This window comes from Ziziphus jujuba, chromosome 2 (assembly GCF_031755915.1).
Source record: "Ziziphus jujuba cultivar Dongzao chromosome 2, ASM3175591v1".
Lineage (NCBI taxonomy): Eukaryota > Viridiplantae > Streptophyta > Magnoliopsida > Rosales > Rhamnaceae > Ziziphus > Ziziphus jujuba.
The window spans coordinates 29,059,471-29,085,583 of NC_083380.1; the positions used below are offsets into that span (position 1 = coordinate 29,059,471).

At 29.7% G+C, this 26,113-nt stretch overlaps 2 protein-coding genes across 15 annotated transcripts; one reads left to right on the forward strand and one right to left on the reverse strand.

Annotated features, from left to right (window-relative positions):
- Positions 1-3,374: 3,374 nt before the first annotated feature.
- Positions 3,375-9,563, reverse strand: LOC107419353 (putative disease resistance RPP13-like protein 1). Of its 14 annotated transcripts, none has more exons than XR_003056081.3 (5): positions 9,340-9,561; positions 5,254-8,711; positions 4,756-5,032; positions 4,218-4,304; positions 3,375-3,688 (listed from the first exon to the last, which is right to left on the reverse strand). XR_003056081.3 is itself a non-coding variant. In XM_048473999.2 (4 exons), exons 2-3 carry the CDS (start codon positions 8,698-8,700, stop codon positions 5,287-5,289), a joined length of 3,279 nt encoding a protein of 1,092 aa, XP_048329956.2. In that variant the 5' UTR covers positions 8,701-8,711; positions 9,340-9,563; the 3' UTR covers positions 3,375-5,032; positions 5,254-5,286. The 14 variants fall into 14 exon arrangements, 5 of the variants coding, with proteins under 5 accessions (XP_048329956.2, XP_060670614.1, XP_048329954.2 ...); XR_007241043.2 differs by having other exon boundaries at positions 3,375-3,980; XR_003056083.3 differs by having other exon boundaries at positions 4,213-4,304.
- Positions 9,564-19,984: 10,421 nt separating this feature from the next.
- On the forward strand, positions 19,985-23,219 carry LOC107419317 (two-component response regulator ARR6). The gene is made up of 5 exons (XM_016028077.4): positions 19,985-20,375; positions 20,495-20,571; positions 20,908-20,985; positions 21,241-21,311; positions 22,673-23,219. Exons 1-5 carry the CDS (start codon positions 20,231-20,233, stop codon positions 22,947-22,949), a joined length of 648 nt encoding a protein of 215 aa, XP_015883563.2. The 5' UTR covers positions 19,985-20,230; the 3' UTR covers positions 22,950-23,219.
- Positions 23,220-26,113: the final 2,894 nt, after the last annotated feature.

Below are 26,113 nucleotides of genomic sequence, written 5' to 3' on the forward strand. Positions count from 1 at the left end.
ATGTCATCCTACGATCAAGAAGAGGATAATTACATAACACCTCTGATATATATATAACCTACCATTCCCATACACTTTACTATTATAAAATAACTAAAATAACCTTTGAGCTAATATTATTATCGTAATAAAAATCAATTTTGCTTAATTTCACAACTCAATAATTTCCAAATTTTATTTTTTCTGAAACCAAAAATTTCCATTTGGTAAAAAAAATTTTATTTCCATAAACAGTAGGGCATTTTTTAGGTGCTTGGAGTTGTAATATATATATAAATGTTGTAGGAAAAAAATCTGCCCAACTCAAACTCATCAATAGGAACATAATTTATTAATAATTGGTGACCAAGATTGAATAAGGGAGACATTCTTTGTTTGAAAACGAGACCAGCATCCAATAATAAAAAGTACAATTGAAATTTGGGAGGATCCAGTACCTCCAAATCATAAATTTTGCAATTGTAAAAAAAATATACATATATATATATATATGTTTTTTCTAGGGAGGAATAATTTGGAAAAGAACAAAAAGTTGTCCTTTAGCATTTTGGTAATACCTCACTAAGATGGTGTGCGTAGAGGTTTTTGGGTATTTGTAAATGGAACTTCCCTAACTTTTATACAATTATTTTGTCCTGAACTGGGCTCCAACCCACAGCCTACCGACCATTTAGTTAAAAGCATATGACTTACATGTTAAGTATTGTTTTATTTTTATTCGATAGAAACACGATAGCTTATTGTGTAATTTGATATTTTTTAAAATTTGGAAGGCAAAATAAAAAATAATGCATAATTTTGGGGTCCAAAGTATAATTAAACATTTTATTATGAATATTTATATATAGTCTCGATTAAATTTGCATTTAATTTTTGAATATCCTACAGACACAGGTTTTCGCCACCTCTTGCAAGAAAAATTTTGCTTTCCCAAAAGTGATGTTATTTCCGATATCCACTTATTAGTATTCTCTATCTATCTATCTGCCTATCTATATATCCTATTGGAAACTTGACTTCCATCTTTAAGGTTGTATAAGTAATTTTCTTAAAAAAAAAAAAAAAAATCGTATAGGCAATATGAAAAATAAAAACATAAAACAAAAGACAACATAAAATAATCCATTTATAAGAAAAAAAAATTTATTTTCAGTTAAATTTAATAATTAAAAAGCATTTTTAAATTTAAAAAAAAAAAACCATCTAAAATAACGGAAGTATAAAAATGAGGAATTGATTGGCAACATGTTTGGTAGTTTTGAAGAAAGCAAGAATTTTTTTTTTTTTTCACAAATATATATTTTCTTGTCCTTCTATATTTCTAAAATAGATATTATGGAAGCAGCCTCATAAAGAGACTTGAAAAAATTATTGGTCATACGGTGGATAAGAAAGGTACGAAAAGTATACAGTGGTGCCTACTAAAAAGTAGGTTTACCATAATCAAAACATGAAGACTGCATGTATAACTAATCAATTAAAATATGCACCACGAATTTTAAATGACTGTTTTGAAAATTTGAGAGATTTAATGGATTAAAAGAACCTTCTAAAAATATAGTTTTTAACAGAGTTTAACCATTACAATTTTGACAATAAAATGATTTACATACTTTAAAAAGTAATAAAGAAATCAAATCATGAGCGTATGTAGGGTTAGGGTATTTTATGAGGAAGTTGTTGAAATTCATTTTGTTGCCAAAGAATTGTGTAAGTTAATGATAAAGCCATTGCATGCCATTTGTCTGATTGAGTTGGTCGTGCACTAAATTGTCTCACCATCAATATAGCGTACAGTGCAAAAATTACGAGTCGAAGCAGCAAATACAAGCTAATGCAATTCAGCAAGATAACAATGCTGCATAAATTACTTAATACCTGATTGATTGTATCATATTCAAAAAGCCTCTTGTATCCAATTTTTAAATATGCATACATAATTCCTATATGTCATTTTGATATAAATGCTCCATTCTATATTAGAAATTTTCTCAACGTCTTGATAAGAAAAAAGACTGATTATATACGTATGATCAAAAGTCTTTTATAAAGATGAATTACTATCGTTAAAACGAAAGCATGACTTGTAAAATATGGAAGCAAACTTAAAAAGAGTTTTTAAATCACATATGTCCATTCTACTTCTGGTTTCTTTTTCGTCGACTACAATAGAGAAGAAATTTTTCTCTTATGTATAATACTAGGTTTGGCCCATGTGATTTGCACGTGTGTTGATGTGTAATAATGCTACTCATATATATATATATATATATATATATATATATATATGTGTGTGTGTGTGTACATATATATCCACACCTCCAAAAACAATTATTTTATATAAGATAAAGCAAATTTTTTTTATTTATTAGTGTTAATTAATCAACATACTTTTTAACAAATAATACAAAATCACATGTATATATATATATGTGTGTGTGTGTGTGTATATATATCCACACCTCCAAAAACAATTATTTTATATAAGATAAAGCAAATTTTTTTGTTTATTAGTGTTAATTAATCAACATAATTTTTAACAAATAATACAAAATCACATGTACATCTAATGAAAATAATTACTTTAAAAATTTTATATTGGATTAAAGATGATAATCAAAATTTAATTTCAAAATAGTTATTTGTTGACACACACATTGCATTTATTTTTTAAAATTACATTGCTAATATTATAGAGGAATAAAATAAAAATTAAGAAGCAATTTTTTTTTTTAATTTACCAAAAACAAAAGTTCATTTCAATCAATACAATTTTACTATAGAAATATCAATTTCATGAGAAAATAATGAAAATATATTACAATATCAAAATTTAGATATATATATATAGCTTATTAGTTCATGTTTCAAAAAAAAAAAAAAAAAACCAAAGACTTTTAGTTGCTGTCTTGTGTGATGTGTGCTATTGAGAGGTCAAATCGGGCCACCACAAAAAAAAAACAAAAAGGAAAGGATTAAAAAGGAAAGACAAGGTAAATATAAAAGCATAGACTACCAATTTTAACTTTGCAACGATATAAAATTATAAACTATCGATTTTAACTTTTTCTTTGTACTATTGAAATCAAAATCAAAAGGTTATTTATATGATTTTAGAGAAACCTAAAAATTTTAAACAATTATGACACGAGAACAAAGTTGTTAGCTTGTTCCATAAAACTAAGTACATGAGAAACCATACCATGTCAATATGATCCCAAAATCATCGGTTAGGAATTTTGTATTTAATATAAATAAAATATCTATTTTATCCTTGGCATACTGTTGGAGAAGGAAACAAAAAAAAAGTAGATTTGGATACATGGAATTGTAAAAAAAAAAAAAAAAATTAAAAAAAAATTAAAAAAAAATTTAAAAAAAAAAAGGAAAAGAAAAGCCAAAACACTCGAGAAGCAGCCGTTTTTTACTATTTTAAACAGTAAAACATGACCAAAATCTGAGAGCACTTCTCATTTATATTATAGACTAAAGGATGCTTCTACTGAGTTGCTGCTTGGACAGCGTACGGGTAGTTTGAAACTTTGAAAGTGGTGGTGGACTGGTAACCCTGCCATTGCCCTCCCAATCTGAGATAACAAAACCCTGAGTTTTCAACGAAAAACCAAGTGCCACTGTACTAGAGTCAATATTTTGCCGGTACAAGTAACGTCAACAGCAACAAAGCAACCTATCATGATTTTAATGAACAATAACAAACAATTAATGAAATAGGTTGGAAAAGATGAAGCATATAAAATAATTTATATTTATATCAAATTTGAAGGTTGAAATAAAAATAAAATGGAAGTTATAAGCTCCTTTTGCATAAGAAAAGTCTACATATCGATGGTAAAGGCAAAGAAAACAGATACAGGTACTTAGCAACCTTGTTGACACAATTGATATAACTGTAGATACAGGTTCATACCAAAAATGACTCTTCTGGCAACCATGTTGCTTTAAGATTTACAAAACTCAAGCTGTAAATTATGTAAAGTGGAGACAAGGTTAAGGGGGTATGTTTGCTAAAGAAAATCATAGATACGGGCAATTAATAATGCAAACTTTATATGGTGCAAGATACATTGGTTAAACTCAATGTCATGAGCAGTTAAATGAAGTACTAATCTCGATCCATATAAGGACAACTATTCAGGTCTACACTTTAACTCAAAACTGCAATGTACAAGGAAATTACAAACAAACTTAAACCTTACAAGTTAGGGTGCCCTTGAGGAAACCAGTGATTAGCTCACGGGTTTGCATGCATCCTTTCACCATTCCACTATTACTGTTGGTTTACCCTGGATGATTGTCTCAGAATAGGAAAAGTTCTCAGCACAAGTTGCAACCTTCTTCCTATGGAAATAAATAAGCAATTTGAAGAAATGGTTACATACACATATAAGATAAACTGATCATCCTATCTAGATGTGCGCATATAAACAAAGGTGTCCTATCTTTTATTATTATTATTATTTTCTCTTCTTTAAATCTGCCCCAACATTAATTCCATGTTACATGGATTTGGACACTACTGGTTTTTTTCTTTCTTTTTTTCTTTTTCACTTTTTTTTTTTTCCCATTGAGTATTCACATCTCTAAATAATTAATTTCACAACATATTCAAAACCAAAGATGCTATTAAGAGTGTGAATCTCAGTGTTTCTTTTTAATCAGAATGCAAGTGCCAAAAAAAGTCTCAAATCAAAATATTTTGGACTGCTTGAAAAATAAAATAAGGGCAAGTCTTACTATAAGAATTCATTTGTATGAGAAGCAGAGGCACATCTTCATGATGCTGATCATATAAATACCAAACTGATTTATAGAAAAAGGACATGCATGATTTGTAGATGGTCAAATAAACAATAGAAGTGCAAAGCTCCTGTTCTGGTAAGCACTATTGCAGCTGATAGAAACAAGAAATTCTCTTATCATTTTTATTGCCCTCCCTCTGGAAATGAATCTAAACTTCCCAAGAATGTGGCAGAGATGAGTGTTTGCAGACCTTGGAATGTTCCAAAAACTTCTGTCATTTAAAGGAATATCAATCAAATATATTTAAAGGAATATTGATAGATTGTAACTTGTACATCAATCTTGTATATTCACTAATTCAAAGCATTCAAAGAAAGAAAATTTTCTAGATATGAACATAACTTGGCAATTTTAAAATGACTGATTACATTGAAATCATCAGAAATATGAAAATCTAAGAGCATTTTGTTTAAAATTGCAGTAAAAAAATACCTGAAAAATTATAAGAGGACATTTTAATTCGCATCATATGGCTTCATCATCTATTTGTATGCGAGAGATGTGAGCAATCTTAGGCCAATCTTCTCCTACATCTCTCTGGCACCGTGGATTTAGAAAACCACATTGATTGACGTCCAACTGAGAAAGAGAAATTGGAAGTCCTTCTTCTGGCATGCACTGGAGTTGGTGACACCAATAAATCCTTAATTCTTTAAGGGAGATGAGCTGTTGTAATGCCTTTCCATTTAAGGATTTAAGGTTTCGAAGAGAGTTTAGCTCAAGAAAAGTCAAATTGGCTGGAAGTTGTCCTTCTTCTGGAAATGAATTCAACACTGCATCTATCTCACTGATCTTTAAGGATGTAAGAGAGGTCAGTGTTTCCAAATTCCACTGCATGCAGTTTGCAAAGAGTTTTTCACATTGGAAAATTTCAAGTGATTTTAAATTTGGGGGCCATCCCGCTTTCGAAAGTGACTCCATCTTTTCGCATCTATGAATTGAAATCTTATGTATGTTAGATGGCAATCCCCATTTCGGAATTGATTCCAGCTCTGGACAATCGTATATTCTCAAGAAACCAAGTGATGGATATCGAACACTTGCAAGTGAAGCCAACAATTGGTGGCATCCAGAAATGTAAAGATTTGTCACTGATGGAAGATAATCAGGTAAGCAAGCTCCATTTAGCTTTGGACAGTATCCAAAACTAAGCTCTTTTAGATGTGAGAAAACTCCATCTTCTTCATCACCTTCAAACTGTGACCACTCTTTCCATTGTGACATATTTGAAAAGCTTAAAATTTCTAGAGACTTGAATGGCTTAGCGTGGGAAGAAGAACCATTACAATAAAATTCATCACCTATTCTCTCCACCATATCAAGTCCTGCAATGCGAAGACTAGTAAGAGAGGGTAACTGTCCAAGCGTAGGTAACCAGTAACAATTTTTACAATCACCTAACTCCACTTCTACTATACGAGAAAATGAATGATGCCCTACCCAATTTGGGAAACTCGTACCTCCATAATCTTCAATATACAGCTTCTCAAGATTTGTATGAGGTTGAAGTTTGTCAAGTACCTCCATCTGTTTTGGTGCATTATCATTATCATGCTCCCACTTCAAACTCAATTGATTAAGATATTTCTTATCCTTCAAACTGGCCTTGGAAACATCTTCAACATTTACAACATTTTGAAGCCTTGAAATACACAAACTTCCACGTAAATCCTGCAAGTCTTTTAACTCTTTAATATTACATCCGCTTTCTTTGCCTACAATAAAATCACTTAGTGTTTGCAAATCTTTCAGCTTGGACATTTGCATTGGCATTTCTTTCAAACTTGTACCCTCAATAACTAGATGCCGCAAGTTGATTAGGTTTACCACATTGGCAGGTAACCAAGTAATGTATGCACAAAAGGACAGCAATAACGTATGCAAATTGTATAGACTACATATTGCATCAGGTATCTCTTTAATATGAGTCCATGATAAATCCAAGTACCTTAAATGCTTCAAATTTCCAATTGAATCGGGCAATTCAGTAAGATTTCTACAAGATTCTAACAATAGTGTCTGCAAATTGTACAAAGTACAGACACTATAAGGTATCTCTTTAACATCAGTTGAAGACAAATCCAAGTACCTTAGATGCTTTAAGTTGCCAAGAGAATGAGGTAACTTGGTAATAGAGTATTCAGATAAAGAGAGCACTCTTAAATATTGCATTGTTTGCAACACTTCAGGATTTTCAAAATTTATGTACTCCAACAGACAATCTCCTAAAGGTAGGAACGTGCGCAGATACTTGTTTTCAAATAATGCATCAAAGCTCTTGATGCTATGGATATTCCTTTTCATGTACGACAAATGACGAGCTTTTCTTGCCTTCAGATGTGAGTAATTCTCATCCAACCTCAAAAATAATTCTCCAGATACAAATTTTGCTAAATCATTCACTAGGTCATGCATGGTAAAACCCAAATATTCATGACGCTGAAACAATGACCTTGATAGCAAATCAGTGAAGTACTCCTCCCCAACTTCTTCTGTTGTCTTCCTTTTATGGGGCTCTAAAAGATTTTCCGACATCCACAACAATATAGACATTTCTTTTGTAAAAACATAACCTTTAGGGAAAATTGAGCAATAGGTAAAACATCTTTTAAGATGTGATGGAAGATTATAGTAGCTCAACCATAGAGCTGGAAGAATGTTATTTTCCTTTTCAGGTAACTCCCATATGTCATTCTTTAGTACATTTTCCCACTTTTGTGGATGTGATTCAGAGCGCAATAAACCACCAAGCGATTTCACAGCTAAAGGAAGACCTTTACACTTCCTAACAATCTGTCTACCAATTCCTTCCAAATTAGGATGTGAACTTAACTCTCTATTAGCAAAGGCATGTTTTGCAAACAGTTTCCAACAATCCTCTTCTGATATTGTCTGTAAGTTATGATATGGAACATTCTGCATCATATTCGCAACATCTTCACTACGTGTTGTCACAATAATTTTACTTCCATGTGCACCAGATTCAAAAGAACTCTTCAAAGTATCCCAGAACATGTAATTTTCATTCCAAACATCATCTAAAATGAAGAGAAATTTCTTTCCTGTCAATATGTCCTTTAATTTAACTTGAAGTTTATTTAAGTCTTTGCTGTCACATTTTTGACAAGTGACTGACTCAAGAATCATTCGTGTTATTCTAATAACATCAAATTCATCTGACACACAAACCCATATTTTGATCTCAAAATGTTTCTTCACATGGTCATCATTGTAAATTAGTTGAGCAAGGGTGGTCTTGCCAATGCCACCCATGCCCACTATAGGAATCACAGAAACCTTACTGCTTCTGTGTTCATCTGATAGTAATAACTCAATTATAGCAATTTTATCAGCATCTCTGCCATAGACACCAGATTCTTCTACCAAAGAAGTTGCTGGTAATCTCTGAGATCTGCTAATTCTTCGAATACCTTTTTTGAGACCTAAGAATTCTTTTTGTTCCAAAATAAATTCCAACCCATCAAGGATCTCCTCCATCTTGTAGTCTACTTTTTCATTGAATGCTGCAAATCTAGTTGAGATAAGGTTTAGTTCCTGACTCGAGCCACTTCCAGATTCACCTTCCAGCTTGCATCTCAAAGCTTCAGTATTGATCTCATCCACCAAGTCCTCTGCATCATATATTGTTGCTTTGAGTTCATCAAGCCACTCCCTCACCGCTCGGTTTCGAATTTGCTTCTCCTCAGCATCATCCAGCACTGCATTTGCTGACAACAACTTAATCTTCAACTTCTTGAGCATCCCATCATTAAGCTTCCTTGTTCGGATGAAGTCAACGACCTCCCGAGAAGCCAACCGATCAAACAACACCTGAAGGGACGCAGAGAGAAAAGCTCCACCCACTGCTACTGCTGTCATACTTTCTCTATCTGTGTAAATTTAAGGAATTGACAGAATGAAAATGAAAATGGAATTTGGAATGATTATGATATACCACAGAAAATTTAGCTTTATTGCGTTGGATAAAATTACTTCAAAAGCTAAATTGATACCAAATGAGAATTTTCCTATTTCTCTTGATTTTTGTTATCAGTAATCCTAGTTGACCGGTTCCAAGGATGTTAGGTAAGGTCAAAGAAGGAGGGTTACAGTATAACCTACCAAGGAAAAAGACAAGTTCAAAATTACAAGTAGTAATTTTGTCTGTTACTTTGTCGTCTCCTACTTCAAATTATTCCCCAAACAGTATAACCTACCAAGGAAAAAGACAAGTTCAAAATTACAAGTAGTAATTTTGTCTGTTACTTTGTCGTCTCCTACTTCAAATTATTCCCCAAATTTAGAAAAATCAAAATTACTTTCTATTTCAGAATAGAAATTTGAATAAAAAACCATCAAGTACAATATCTAATAGGACATATTTCAAATTGTAGCTCATATCAGAGTACTTCAATCTTGCAAACAACATAAAAATATGATTTTTTTTTTTTTTCCCCTTGCATGTTTATCTATATATAAAATAAATAAAAAATAAAAAAAATTCTGCTGAATACAAACCTCTAAAAGATTTATTCGCTCCTGGGTTTGTAAAAGGGCAGCATTAACAGAAAGACCTACATGAGCTTCGGCTTCTTCAACTCAGCAGGGCATCACTGAGCTTTTTGCAGAGAGAAGTGCATGTACCTCTGGCAATCTGTGGACTTTGAGAAGCAGTCTGGGTTTTGGGACTTCTTGCTGATTCAAGAGACTAAAATCAGTCATGTCAGACACATAAACCACATATATGAAATCCACGGGACTATACTTGTCCAGTGGGCCCTCCATTTGTTTATCATTAAACAAAATTTAGTTCTTCAAAAAACAAAAAATATATTATTTTGGGTAATTAAAAAACACATAATTTAGCATGAGAGGAAACAGTCAGAGTACATTCAAAAGTTTAATTAAATTAGGTTCCAGCTTTGATTAGGCATTAATTTGTTATTTAAATAACCATAAAGTCAAAAAAAATTAATATTTAAAAAAATATGTCAGAATTCTCAAGCTATTAATTAATTAGTTTCAACAATTTATATCATCGGTTAATTCTCAAATTATTAACAAAAAATAGATTAATGTAATAAGTAAAAATTAATGGTTGTTACATTACATAAGAGGCCCAGGATTTACAAGGGGAAAGTATATTCGCAGTCTCTAAATATCTTCATACACTCATCCCAATTTTATTTTTTTTCCCTAATTTTTTTCTTCATTTTTACGAGTTTCTAATGTATAAATCCAAGTCTACTTAAATGAATATATTAAACTCTATACTAAGTTCTTCCAAATGCTTATAAATATACATATATATATATATATATATATATGAAAATTCATTTTCATGATGATCTTCAGGTTGTAACATAATATTAGGACGCCACAATGTGGTAGATGTGAAAGATATAGAAAGCAGAAAGATAATATGTTTTGGGATTTCACTCTATTCCTCGCTCTATGGAAAATATTTTCTTTACTTTATTCTTTTTTCAATAATAAATATTTTCTATAGTTAAAAAAAATAGCAAAGCGTTTCATACTAAACATTTTCAAGTTCTCATTTTCTTCTTTTCCCTTCCATTTCATTTAAATAATGGTTTGAAAATTTTTACTGTTATTGTTGTTGTTGTTTTATTTTCTGAAAGAATAATGGTTTGCAATTGGATGGCTTTGATATCTTGTTTATATTGGAAGCAAAATTAACAACTAAAACAACTAGATTGGTGTTCCATATCAAATTGATTTGGGATTCACAATGATTAGGCTATTCAGCCCTATCAAAAAAGAAAGAAAGAAAGGGGGGAAAAATCTTTTTTACCAGTGAGTTCTATCAAATCCCACAACCAAAATCTAGCCCAAGAACAATATTACCCAAAAATAAATAAAATAAATTCTGGGCCAAAAACAATTGGAGTAATAGATCTTTTCTGCTTTCAATGAAAGTGTTCACTGTTCAGGCTTCATGGTGATTTTGTTACTGAATTGGGAAGCACATGCACTTGGCTTTTTTTTGGTAGGAAGATAAAGATATTGAATTAAAATGGGATTCTCAATAAAATCATACACATAGCCATGTTTCAAGATATATATTGTAAATTATATGTTTGCCATGTCAAATTAATCAAATTAGTGTCATTGATTGATTTACCATCACACAAATTGATTTGAGCAATTCCACTTGTCATATTTTTGTATATATATATATATGAATAGATTTTCTTTACGGTTTTTATTCCATATATATATATATATATATATATTTTTTTTTTTTTTTTCTAATTGTGATAAAGTATTTCTTTTCTATATATCTTTTGAGGGACTTTCATCTTAGTGCATTAGCTTTGGATTGGATAATTTACAAGACTTAAGGAAATATTACAATAATCGACTAGTAATACCATCAAGTAGCTTCAAACTGGGTTGAATGGCAAATTATCTGCCCAATCGATTTCACCGAACTTAAATCAATGCAAAATCAATTTGCTTCAACCAATACTTTTCTATTGTCAACTCTTCGCACTTATATTTGGTTTATCTTAGAATAATGTTTGAGATTAAGTTTTTGACTTGTTAGATGTTATTTGTACAATATCTATACAAAGTAAAATTCTATTGCAAACCACATGGTCAGTAGGATTATAATAAGAAAATTACAAAGGTAAATAAAAATAAATAAAAGTCATTTAAAAATTCTATTGAAATTACAAAGGTAAATAAAAATAAATAAAAGTCATTTAAAAATTCTATTGAAACCACATGGTCAGTACAGTAGGATCACAGTTAGAAAGAAAAAATAAAGTTCATTGAAGCATAGATTTTTAAAAGACCGTTTCCTCTGTGTGAATTTTTAATTCTAGCTTAAAAAATTTATTCCATCTGCAGGTGATGACTCGGAACCTTTGTTTTTATATATTTCAGTATTTTTATTTTTCTTTTAAATAATACTGCACTAATAACACAAAAGAAATCTATTTCGGTATCTGATTATTGTTCTATTCGCAAATAAAATTGGCCTCAATAAGACCAGTAATACTTTCTAACATCTAATTATATGCCAATATCATTTTTAAATTTTTCCTAAGGTCGAATCATTGAAATTTAAGTATTTATTTAATTTCGTCCTTTTTGTCCATAATAGTATTGTTTGCAAGAAATTATTTTCACAACATAGCAGTAAAGTCTATATATTGCTTTGGGTAAATATCATTATCACCTTGATATTTTACTATTTTTTAATATTACATTTCTATTATAAAATATATCAATACAACCTTCATACATTTTACTTTTAAAATTAAAACTTTTAATAATAAAGTTAAAAATTGACTCATTTATCCTTTATTCAATGAATTTTTTTTTATCATTTTTAAAGATAAAAATTAATAAAAACTAATAAATGAAAATAATGTTATCAAACTTATAATTAACTTTTTTTCATTAAAAAAAAGTTTTAAATATCTTCAATATAGATAAATTTAACTATTGAAGTTGAGTTTGATACAACATGATTATTATATATAAATTGTTATTTATTTATTTATTGTTTTGATAACTTGGGGTGGGGAAATTTTCGCACTAGTGTTTTAAAGATATAGCAATTTTAGAAGATGTGTGTATATGTGTCGCGTGTTTTTTTTTTTTTTTAAGTTCTTAGAAATAATATATATATATATATATATATATATACAGTCTGTTTATGGTGCGGACGGTCCTCATGCGGACCACAATATTGGTGACGGTTTTTCATAGTATTGGTGACGATTTTCTAAAAAACCGTCGTTAATACTATGAAAAATCATCACTAATACTGCGGTACTCATACGGACCATCTTCACCATAGAATTTTCGTATATATATATACATAAAACAAAATTGATCAAAAGAAGGATAAATGAGTCTAAGGTTTAACTCTATATTGAAACAAAAGTAAGATGTGAGAGGGTTGTACTAATTTTTTTTATAATAAGAATGTAATATTGAAAAATAACGAAATATGGTGGATTATAATGATATGTACCATATTGCTTTTCTCCCAAACAAGATTAATTATTAATAAATCTGGTGAAGAATGGAAAAATATTGTGGTCTAACCCATTAAAATTCTGTCGGGGAGGAGCACAGCCAGGAGAAAATTCTGCCTAGGCTTCGAAGTGATGGATGATGCTTACAATCTCAAGTTGGGACGATCTGTCGCGGCAGGGATTGTTTCGTGTGCACCAAATTTCTCAGACTACTTTTGAGATTTCGAATCCTTAAAATCCTCTGCATAATGGGTTCATTTCACATGCTTTAAGTTTCTTTTATATATATATATATATATATATGCACACCAGCTTCAATTCAAAAGAATTGATATAATTTGTAGAGAGGCGGCAATATGTGTGAAATTTCTCTAGCATGTGCCAAATCTTCTTTCTTAGATTTCAATTGAAGTTTATCTTTGCTATGTTTTTCACTTTTCAATGACGTGGTATAATACCTCTTTTCTTGTAGTAATTTTGGTCGTTTCCCTTGTTTCTTTATTTAAGCATCAAATAGCCAAACTTCATTCTTTCATTTATTTTCCTTTTTTCTTTCCCAATTTTGATATTCTTGCGTTTTATGTATGTATGTATGTATGTATGTATGTATGCATGTATGTATGACAACATATGTGATTATACATGTTAGTGTCTGGTCTTTATGCTCCAACATTTAGAATTGTGAGTATGGTGAATCTCTCAACTTCAGTTTTGCCACTTCATGGCATAAGCAAAGGAAAAGCAATGTTCCAACTCTAATTGCAAAAGCAAAAAGGTTTTAATGAATGATTATGACATGGTCCTCTTAATGAACCATGTTGATGCGCTATACACGTCCATGGGCTTGATGAGAGAATTGGTCTACGTCAGAACGATTATAACTATTGTTTTGTTACTATTTGTGACGTTTCCACTATGTAGTCTAGTTAACTATTTCTTAGGAATATGATTTTAGTCTGGTTAACATTTATCAGAAGGAAGAAGAGAAAGAGATAAAAGAGATTAGGAGGAGATAGAGTTGCGATTGGAATAAATTCTTTCATTCATAACTCTTTCCAATACAACTAACTGTTATTTAAAAGATATAACTACAACCCAACAATATAGCCACTACCAGTGCATAACACAAAACATGATATCTAATTAATAATAAAAAGTACTATTTTCTAATTAATTAACAAGATAACTATCCCATACACCCAACCAACTTTGGCATGGAAAATGGTTGATTGTTAAGTCCATATCATTTCTTCCTTTTAAGATTCATCCAGTAATGTCTGGGTAAATCACCATTTGTTCTTCTACAGGTTGATCCACAGTATTTTTCTCTATCTTTGTGGTTGGCTATAAATCAGTACAAAATTGTGCAATAGATGATCTTATGTGAACCAATAACCAGATGTTCAACAGACACGAATGAGTCACTATAATTTGTCTTTTATTCCTCAGCACGTTGAATTAGGCCTTCCAAATCGCATCTTAACATAGAACCCACTGAATCACCCAAAATCTTGGGTTGATGTTGGATGAACTTATCAATGGCATCTAGAAGATGGGTATTATTAGCTCAAACCTTGGAAAACATCTTATGAGCAAGCATGTTGGGCCGGTTGTGGGAAGATTCATCAAGCGAGAATGATTGATTTCTCGCTCCCTAAGGTTCTTCACATTTGAAATCATAGGGCCTACAATTCAACAAGAACCATTTGCAGTGTCGCATTTATTTGCTTAAACTTGGACTCATGCTTGCCTAAGATTTCCAGGACTTCTTTCTAGAACTCAGCATCAGTTTTTCCTTGGGTTCCCATAGGTTGATTCGCATTATTTTCTTCCACCTCCATGTTGGCTCATTGTGCAATGGATGATCTTTTGTGCAACCAAGAAATAGATGTTCAACAGACACGAATGAATCACCATAATTTGTCTTGTATTCCCCGAGTCGTTGAATTAGGTCTTCCAAATCACATTCTATCACGCCTGTTCATAGGATGCTTTCCAAGATTAGAGTTGATAATACATGTTTTCTAAATGCCACTGATAAGTTCATCCAACGCTAATCCAAGATTTTGGGTGATTCAGTGGGTTCAATGTTAGGGTGTGATTTAGAAGGCTTAATTCAATGAACTAGTGAATACAAGACAAATTATGATGATTCATTCACGTTTGTTGAATATCTGGTTGTTAATTTCATACAAGATCATCTGTTGCACAATCCTATACTGATTTGTGAGTCAACCATGGAGATGACACATTCTTTTTTTTTGAAGAAGAAGAACAACAACAGTTCAGATAAAAAAAAGAAGAGAAAGAAATAAGAGATAAAATTATAGTAGGAATAAACTACTTTCATTCATAAAAACTTCAGGCTACAACCAACCAAATATATATAAGGACTATATTCCTAGGAAATAATTAAGTACACTGTAAACTGGAAACATAGCATATATCAACAAAACAATAGTAATAATCGTTCTGATCAAGAACCCACTCCCATCAAACCTATGGACGTGTATAGTGGTGCATCAACATGGTCTGTTAAAAAGGACCATATCAATTTAATAAATAAATAAATAATAAGCATTATTATTATAAAACTAGCAATTGCCATTGGACTTAGTAATGCAGACACTGGTATATAGTTTCCCAAGAGGTAAGAATGCAGAGCAAATATATCAATATCAATCGGGCCAAAATGAGCTTCTGTACACACACACACACACACACACACACACACACACACATATATACACACTTCACGGGGCATAAAATGGATAAAAATGTCATATTAATCTATGGAATTTTTTTTTCATAAATTAATGTATTAAATTAACAAACTTTATTTCATCAAAGTTGAAACCTTGGAGGAAGAATTTAGACCCTTTTTTGTTTTTCCAGTTTAGACCCTTGATTTACTTCTTCTTACTATATTTTCTACATTGTCACATCATCAACAATGTTTAAATTATATAGTAATAAAATAAAAAAAATCGGAAGCTTCCTTGAAGGTGTACCAAAGTCTTATATTTAATTGACAAAATAAAGCTAAAATGCTTTGGAATATACTTAAACACGCATGGATAATCATCCAAAATACTTCTCTCTTTGCTGTTTCCAACAAGACAATATCATTTTAAAGTGATTTTGAAATGTTGAAAATCATTTAATTAATTTAAAGATGCTTTTTATAAATATTTGGCAAAATCACTTTTTTTTTTCAATTATGTTTTTATTTTAAAATGTGTGATTATGTAAGCTAATTGTTAATATGAGGACGGTATATATCCAAATCATTAACTGAAAATTATAAAATATCCAAAAAAAAAAAAAAACTTTATTCCCAATCAAGAAATAAAAAATAAATAAATTTATTAGGCATATAGGTGATAGGTTTCCTAAAAGAGATCCATATCGAAGCCCAAGAACCAAAAAAAAAAAAAAAAAAAAAAAAAAAAAAAAAGCAAATCGGATCCAGCCCCAAAAAAAAAAAAAAAAGAGGCACAAACTCCAAAGCATATCAAAGTGGCTGGCAAAATGGATTGCAAATCAGATTTTTGTTAGAAAAGAATAAAAATAATCAGAGGTAAAAATATTTTATTTATTTGAACTATTAAAGATCTGACCGTTCACGCAAATGGAGGAAAAACTTTAAAAGAGAGATCTGGATTGGGACCCAGTGGAGCCCACCAAATATCTGTGACCGTATCATCAAAGATATGATGACCCTAGGACGAAAGTATATTTTTTTTATTTATCAATTTTATATATTTTTGGAAGTGACCTTTCGACTTTCAAGTGGGGCCTTCCTCTTTTGACGCCGCCGGTGCTGTCTCTCCTTCTAAAGTTTTTTAAAATGTTTTTTTTTAAGAAAAATATTTTAATATTAAATAAATATTTGACTTGCATTGAGTTGACCTATGGTCAAACTAGTCTCCTTTGGATGATGGCTCTTACATGTCAAGGGGGATGAGAGAATTCCAAGAGATATTTTCATGTGCTTAAAAGAAATGACAAGTTAATATTTATTTAAATGGATATTGAAAAATCTTTATTTGGATTATGTTTTTTTGAAAAAAAAAATTTATATAAAAAATTGGGAATATATATTAAAGCTATCCCATTTCAAATCAATTAAAGATTTTGAAAGGTTGTGTGACAATCTCTTTACGTGTTGCCATTCACTTTCTAAATATAATTAAATCTTCTTAAAAAAAATAAATAATTAAATGGATTTTCCTAATGTTGAAATTAAATTATATTTGTCAAAATCCAATAAATCTTAATCCTTTTTTTTATTATTATTTTGGTATATTTTAAAAGCTTATAAAGAGATCGCCTTTTTTAATAATAATAATCGATTATCTTAATCACTTGAATCTTCTCTTACTAATCCAATGATTTTTTTGGGTTAATATCAGTTTATACCCTGAATTATAATGCATTTTTCACTTTGCTCCCAAAAATTATTAAGATTATTATTATTATTTGCCATTTTAGTCCAATCAAATATTTATGATGGATAAATATAATGAAATTAGATATGTACAATCTTTGTAACTTCTTTCTGGAAACAATTTTATACAATGTGTAGGACTAAATAATTTGGCTGAATTCATTAAGGAAATTATATAAATGGTACAAATTTACGCAAAAATGAGATTTACGAAGCAAAGTGAAAAACATATCATATTTTAAGGGTAATGTGAAATTAACCACTTTTGTTTTTCTTTTCGTTTTTTTTTTTTTTTTTTTTTTTGGAAAAGAAAATCTTCGATTGCACTTGGAACATTAAAAACTTATAAACATGTATATAGATACACGCATATTAGTGTGATGTTGATGTGGCTTTCAATAATGTCTTAATTTTGTGGCAATGAAGTTTAGTTATGAACTAAATTGCCTCTTGATTTGATGAGATAAAGTTGAAACAACAATAAGCAAAGATCCTCATTTAGGTGAATGAAGGGCTTAGTGCCTTGTGACTCGTAAAAGTTCATATTAAAATCTATATATATATGCCACTTGCAATGTACTTTAAAGATTTCTTCACCTTAAAAAAACGTACTTTGTGGATTTTATAATCTTTCTCGATGATACAAAAGCGAACAATTTCTAATATTAATAAGTTGAAAGGTATTTCCTTCCTTCAAAGTTCATGAATATGAAACATTTTGATCAGTAGTTGAATCCTGATTAGGATATTTGTATCAAAGGATAAATTTTCACACTCAACATACTCTTGATTTTTTATGTTTTTTTTCTAATTATCATGGTTTTAATTACAGGTTTGTGTATTATTTATTCATAAGAGCATATGTTATATGGTGGAATATTTTATGAACTTAGTGATTTACAGTCATCATTCCTCAATGCATTGTTGAAAGATTGATGCTAGGGATCAAAATTTTGGATTTTCAAAATTTCGACATACAAATATTGTATTATAATTTGGAAAGAAAATTATCTATATGAGAGCAACCTAATTGTAATTTTTTTTTTTTTTTAGATAAAAATTGAAGTTCAAATCCCTTGGTTTCAGTAGCAACCAAAAAAAAAAAAAAAAGGTAAAAAACAATTATTTTACCAATGAGCTGTCTCCTAAAAGAATGACCAACCATAAAATATTAACTTAAATTGTTTATGACCACCGCATGCTATACATAATGATGTGAATTTTAAAGATAAAAAAAGAAAAGAAAAAGATAATAAATATTCAAGTTTGAGTTTAACGATTTGTTCAAAAGAAAAAAGAAAAATAAAAAATAAAGTTTATGGAAGATATATATTTTTTTAGGCAGTAGGAATTAAATAAAACTAATAAATATAGTGACTTATAATGAATTAGGAATTAAAATAAAATTAATAAATTTAGTGACTTATAATGAAGTTTAGGTGATATGTATTTATTGGAAATAATGGTAAAAAAAATAAAAGATATGGTTGCATTTTTTTTAATAATACTAGAGCCATCAAATTATTTATGAAATTTTGGATATCAAAATTTACCAGTAAAAATAGATAAAAAAAATTTACAAAAAGGCATTTTTTTATTCGTTGACAAATTAATATATTCTAAAATCATAAAAAATGAATTCAATAAATTATACCATATTATCTTGTATTCATATATATATATATATATATAGTTTATTTGGTAAAAATCACTAAGCTTTATCAAAACCAAATCTATTACAAACTTGGTTTAAATCAAGAAATAGAATAGAACAAAAAGCTTAAGATAATATATTGTCCCAGTCTGAAAATAAATTCTTATTGCAATAATTTGATAACTCTATTATTATTATTGTTTTTTTTTTCTTCTCTCTCTCTCTCTCTCTCTCTCTCTCTCTCTCTCTCTCTCTCTCTCTCTCTCTCTCTCTCTCTCTCTCTCTCTCTCTCTCTCTCTCTCTCCATGCTTTCACTGCTGATACTTAAGTAGGAAAGAAACATAATAATAACGGTCAAAACATTTATTGTATTATACACTATCTTCTATCCCCCAAAATAAGAACATAATAATTTACACACACAAAAAAAAAAAAAAAAAATTGTTGTGTTCTTGAAAAAATAATTTGATTCAAAAATCTTATATTTTTCTTTTCCGAAAGAAAGTAACTTCACAAAAAAATTCTTATAAACAAAAAAGGCACCAAATAAACAAATCAAATTCATTGACGCAGTTTTTCTTTTCAAACAATATTTAAAAAAACAAATAAGTTAAAAACATTTTCAGTTATTATTTAATATTATATATGGATTTGGATCCAAACTAGCTCCATTAGGAAAATAAAAAAAGAAATATTAAAAATTGATTCTTTTTAGTTTCACACAACCCAAAAAACAAAAAAGGGCAAAAAGAAGGTGAGGAATCCTAGGTAAAAAAATAATCCTAAAAATTTCAGAAAACAAGAAAGAAAGTTAGCACTGTGATCAAGTCAAAAAATATGGTAAAAAAATCCTCAAAAAATAAAAAAATAATAAAAAAATAAGAACCCACAAAAGAGAACGTTATAATGTTCAATTACGAATTGTCATCTCTGACCGTGACTATTTCGTTTAATTTTAATTTTAATTTTGATAAATAAAAAAATATATTTTTTTTAAAAAAAGGGAAAGAAAAAAATTGACAAGACAAGCGACAAGTGGAGGGGATAATCTTGGCCTGCTAGATTTGCAAACAGAAGGAAAATCTCTCAGATGATATTGGATCCTCAGAATCTCAGCTTTTGGCCTTTTTTTGGCTTTCCTTATTTAAAGCAAAAGCTTCTCTTTTTCTCTCTCTTTCTCTATAAACAACCCGCCTCCAAACTTTTCCCATCTCTCTCATCAGAATATTTTTCCAACACTTTTAACTCTTAGAAAAAAAAATAAAAATAGAAAAAACCAATTTCACTATGGCCTCCGCTGGTGAAGTTTTGAGGAGAAAGTCGCTGGAAAATGTTGAGATTTCCGATCAACAGCTTCATGTTCTTGCCGTTGATGATAGTCATGTTGATAGGAAGGTCATTGAGCGCTTGCTTAAGATCTCTGCTTGTAAAGGTGAGTTTTATTTTATTTTTATTTTTAATGATCTTTTGTTTTGTGGGTTGTTTGGGGAGAAGGAAAGTGTTTGCATTTTGATTGGGTTTATTTATTTATTTATCTTTTTGGTATTGTAGTTACTGCTGTGGAGAGTGGGACTAGAGCTCTGCAATATCTGGGCTTAGATGGGGAGAAGAGCTCTGTTGGGTTGGATGTAAGTAAACCTTTTGGGCTTTTCTTGTGCTGGTTATTGTGTTTAATTGCTCTGTTTGGTTTGCTGAGAAAATGGAGGACAAAGAAAAAGGAAAACGCTGAAGTACCATTTGGTTTTATGTGTTTTTTCCCTAATTTTAAGGATACCATTTTAATTCAATTGCTCTGGATTCTTTTTCTTTTAAAACTTTTTTCTGAGTATTTTCATTTTGATGCATTTTCTCATCAACCAAACAGAAATATTCTAATATCTTTTTATTTTTATTTTTTCTTTGGTGGAGGATTTCTGTGGGTTTCTTTTGACGTTTGAGTTGTTTTTGGGTGGTTGTAATTACAGGGTTTGAAAGTAAATCTGATAATAACGGACTACTCAATGCCAGGGATGACAGGGTATGAATTACTTAAGAAAATCAAGGTCAGTTTTGTCTTTATTTATTTATTTATTTTATTTTGTTAAGGAACTCAACTAATTTTTCTCAATTCCAAACCAAATTAATTTTCTTAGCAACCAAATAGATTAAAGGATCTAAAGGATCCAAAAATTACACAGAAAGGAAAATTTTGGTCAATAAATTTTATTATGAATAATATGTTTATATATTTTTTGATTGTCAATTTTATCATGAATATTATTTCAAAAGATTTAACACTTTTTAAAACTCTTGAGCAGGAATCAACGGCATTCAGAGAGGTTCCTGTTGTGATAATGTCTTCTGAGAACATCATAACACGCATTGATAGGTACTTTCTTGAGATTATAAATTTCTGTATTTTAATAACTATTTTATTTTATTTGCATAATTCTTGATGGGGTTTTATATAACGGATTTAGAAGTTAGAAATGTGTTTCATAAGCATTTATTTATTTATTTTTATTTGCAAACCATCCAGGGGATTTGGTATGTATGAATCTAGGATTTTATTAGAAGGACCAAAAATGTTTGAATCTAATTGTAGTTATCTATTCCAAATTACTACATGGGGGAGTGGATATTGTTTAAAATAATACCATAAGTTATTAACTATTATAGAAAATCCAATATATGGTTTGTTTTTGAGATAATGAATCTTGAAAATGGTGATAAATATTATTAATCAAACAAATTGCAAACATTTCCTCGTATCCTGATTGTAGCTATGTCGGTATAGCCAGCCTGACTTTTGTTCCCCAGAGAATCTTCTATAGCATATAATTTGTTTTCCAACTTATTTGTTTGTACTTGTATACAAATTAACATGTAAATGCTACCAAAATAATTTATTGTATGAACATATTATTTTTCTGTCAAGATCTATTGAGTGGGGGTCACCCTGGATTCTGTGAATATTTTCTCACATGTGAAAGATGAGGAATCTGACCGAAGATAAGGGCAGAGGATGGCTTATTTAAAATATACACGCTTTGCCTTTTTTCTTTTTTCTTTTTTTCTTCTTTTTTTTTTTTTTTTTTTTTTATGTTCCTTATGCATAGTCAATTTCTCTATGTTAATAAAATATTTTTCATTGACAATTATGTGTGCTTTTAGATATCGTCTATGTAGGTAATCATAATTATAATGATACCTCGCCAATTCAGCCTAACTCGCCGTTCCATTAACTACTAATTTCATAATTTGGTGTTGGATTTTGTTGACTGCTTATGCATTTACAAGATCATTATATGCACTGTGCCCTCTTTCAAGTCAACTTCCATCATATTTTATTGATATAATATGACACCACAAATGACATAGATTTGATCTTGAGGTTATTTTGTACCAGTATATACATTTAAGCGTGTTGACACTGTATTATGTGTATAACTTAGGGTATGTATATGTTAGTGTGAAATGTACGATTCTTTTTAATCAAGTCATTGACTTTAATATGTTTGCTAGCGATCTTCATAAGTAGCTTTCCTACCACAAAATACTGGCTTGATTAAAACCAAGTGACAAAGATTGGAGTTTTACTTTGCTATCCTGGTTTGAATTAGTAATCAACACCTTAAAACTGTCTAGTCAAGTTGTATGACTACTTCATATATTGTATTTCGTTCATTTTTCTCTGTGTGATTGATACAAATAAAAAGGTATTGACCGGTAGGCTCTATTTGATTATAGGTGTTTAGAGGAAGGGGCAGAAGAGTTCATAGTGAAGCCTGTAAAACTATCAGACGTGAATCGTTTGAAGAATTTCATAATGAAAGGGGAAGGAAAAGAAATCAGGGAGGAGAAAAGTTGCAAGAGAAAGCTTCAAGATGAGGGTAGTCGTTTATCATCATCACCTCCATCACCACCACCATCTCGGTCACCTTCTTCATCACCTTCATCACCATCATCGCCATTGTTACCTCTATGCTCCACAAAGAGATGCAGATTGCATGATAATACATATTAGTTTTAAGGATTTTGGATGGCAGAATTTTGTCATTTCCAATATAATTACACGCCATTCCTGGTTTAATTGAGGGATTTCTTTTGTTAATCACATCCAATATCACCCAACTTTTGTAAATGACAAACTTGAAGATTCCATGAGGACAAAGAGAAAGGAAAATGGAAAAAGAAGATTTGACTTGGGAAGTATAGGGCTTTTTTTGTTTCTACAATTTATTCATTATGTATATTAAATTTCATTAGATTAAATGAAATCCTAAGTTTTTTGTTTTGTTTTTGACATTTTCACTTTTTATTTATTTATTTGTTGGATGGGCCTTTTTGAGTACATTCAATGAGAGGACTTTGCTTTTTTAGCAAAGATGAGAGCCTCAACTTTCTATGAAAGATCCTAACATAAGATTCCACTTTTAAATATGGACCATTCGCATGGTACCACCTATAAGGGCTCAAAATTAGAATCCATTTGCAAATCTGGACCACAGCCCACAATAGATACTTCATGTTTCATTTTTCTGTCCAAATAATAATAATAAAAATGTGAAATGAAAGGCCATCTGTTGAATGACTAGTAGTGAAATACGAGGACATTGTTTTCTTATAATGATTTATTTGCATTTCTTTTCTCTAAACTTCAAGACCAGAGGCAGGAGAACAATAAGGCTCTGTTTGGGAAAGTAAATTAAAAAAAAATAATTAAAAAATGAAGCCCTATAGATTTATTTATTTATTTTTTTTTTATTTTGGTGGGGTGGGTGGGGAGGGGTGAATGAAGCCTTAATAGTTTTCATTGTGCTTGAAAAAACATTAGAAAAAAATATAAACGTACAACATATATTCCATTTTCCACATAAATATGTTTTCGGAGTTCATTCTTTTATTTATTTATTATTATTATTCTTTTTTTTTGGTTTCTTTAGTTGAATTAGGATACCAAGTGTAGGGATACTATCGTCCTCAAAAATTAGGGACACTAAAAATTAAATAAAAATATAAAAAGAAAAAAAAAACAGAAAAAGAAAGAAAGAAATAAGCAGACACTAGGAAGGAACACTTAGAAACTAAAAAATTTAAATACTTATACCTATATTTTTCCTTGTATTTGTAGGCCCTGCAATTGTATTCTTTATTTACTCTTTAGTGTTCAAACATCGATGGTTTTCTTCATTCAGTAGCTTTTCTTGATATTATAGTATCCCTTTAAATTAAAGTAATACACCTTCTTGTTATTTATGAATATATAAATATACAGACATTACTAGTATTGCCAACAAATTTTAAACCTAACTTTCCATTAAAAATAAATAAATAAACTTTAACCCAACAGTTTGGAAATAGGGTATAAGACTATAGAAAGCTTTCAACCCTAATATACTTGAAAAAGCTGCTAAATTGATAATTTAGCAACCCCTCGTTTAAAGCAAATAATTATCTTTTCGAATAGTTCTACGGAAGGAAATGATTCATTTTTCATATAGTATAAGGAGATTTATAGTACATTTTTATCAAGAAATGATTAATTCAGAATTGTATATGTAGAAAGATAATTAGATTTATATCGGATCAATATATTAATCATCAAGATTTTTTTATCAACTTTCAAATTAATTTAAAAATATATTAATAATTTATACCAAAATCAAGAATTGAAGTGATTCAAAGATTAATTAATGAAACTGTAACAGTAAAGTCATCACCATCCACTTAATAAAAAACTTATATTGTATCTATCTATCTATATATATATATATATATTAGAACTTCCTAGTGAACAAGGCCTAAAGAGGAAAGGAGGAAGTTGCTATGGAAGAAGTTGTAGTAGTTATGATGATGATGATGATAACTATATTGTCAAGTATGTTTTTGATTATTGCTACTGAGGAGGCCAAGGATGCCATTCATTCTTCCTTGTCTCCGTCTCTATTTCTGTATCCACATTTTCATCCTAAATTGAGACAAATTACACAGAGCATGCTTCAATGCCTAGAGTATTTAATTATTGCAAGAAATCTATGATATTTGTCATGCTAAAGCTTTTAGCAAGTGTACTGCTAGCGATTTATTAAGGCTCATTCCAAATTAATTTGATCTATATAAACAAATTAATCTTATAGTTTCATAATCTTATTTAAATTCATGTAACTTTTCACTTATTTTTGTACGTCCTCCATTGAATTGTATATCCAATGTACAATATTAAATTTAATTTTTTAAATATAGAGTCAAATTCATTTTTTTATTGAATCTATTATTGCTTTGATTTTATTTAGTAACATATAACTTTCAATGCAATCTTAAAAGCTATATGAGAGGGGATAAAAGTTAACCATGCAATGGAAAGCATATTATGATTTTAGACATTTGTTTGTGAGTATTTTAAAGCTTATATATATATATATATATATATATCTGAAAGGGAGAAGAAAAACAAAAACTGTGAAAGAAGAATTTGTTTAAATATCCAGCTGAAAAACATTATTTAGTAACAGTATTCACAAACTATTAACACATTTTCATACTAATATTTATATTTTCCTAGCTTGTTTCTGCAGGCCCTGCATATTCTATTATTCTTTAGTTTTTCTTTTGTGCTCAAACATCACTGCCTTTCTTTATGCCAGTTGGAATTCTACAACATGATCAAAGTTATAAATATATAAATATTTCTTTGTATGTTATACTAATAATCCCTTTGTTATCAACGTAAAATTCATTGTAAATATTCCTTGTTATATATTAATATATAAAATATTTTTACGCATTAATGATGTCAACAAATCCTATCCCAAACAGCTGGAGTAGATTCTTATAGCGTAAATCCTAATAAATGTTTTTCATGGCAAAGAATGGAAATTCTGAAAGCAACATAAAACCCAACAATGATATGCTAGAATATGATAAAAAAATAAATAAATAAATAAATAGAGGCAGGACAGCTGGAATAAATTAAATTAATTCATCACATCCACCATTTGCCTAGTTTCATAACCACAATAACCTACCATAAGATCTCTGCCCTAGGAACTGAATTTAACTCTACTTTAATTGCAATACCCGAACAAGGCCTTGGTGTTACAATATGATGGTACCAAACCTACTTTCATTGAATCCAAGCCAAAAAAAAAAAAAAAAAAAAAAAAAAAAACTTACTTTCATTGAAACTGT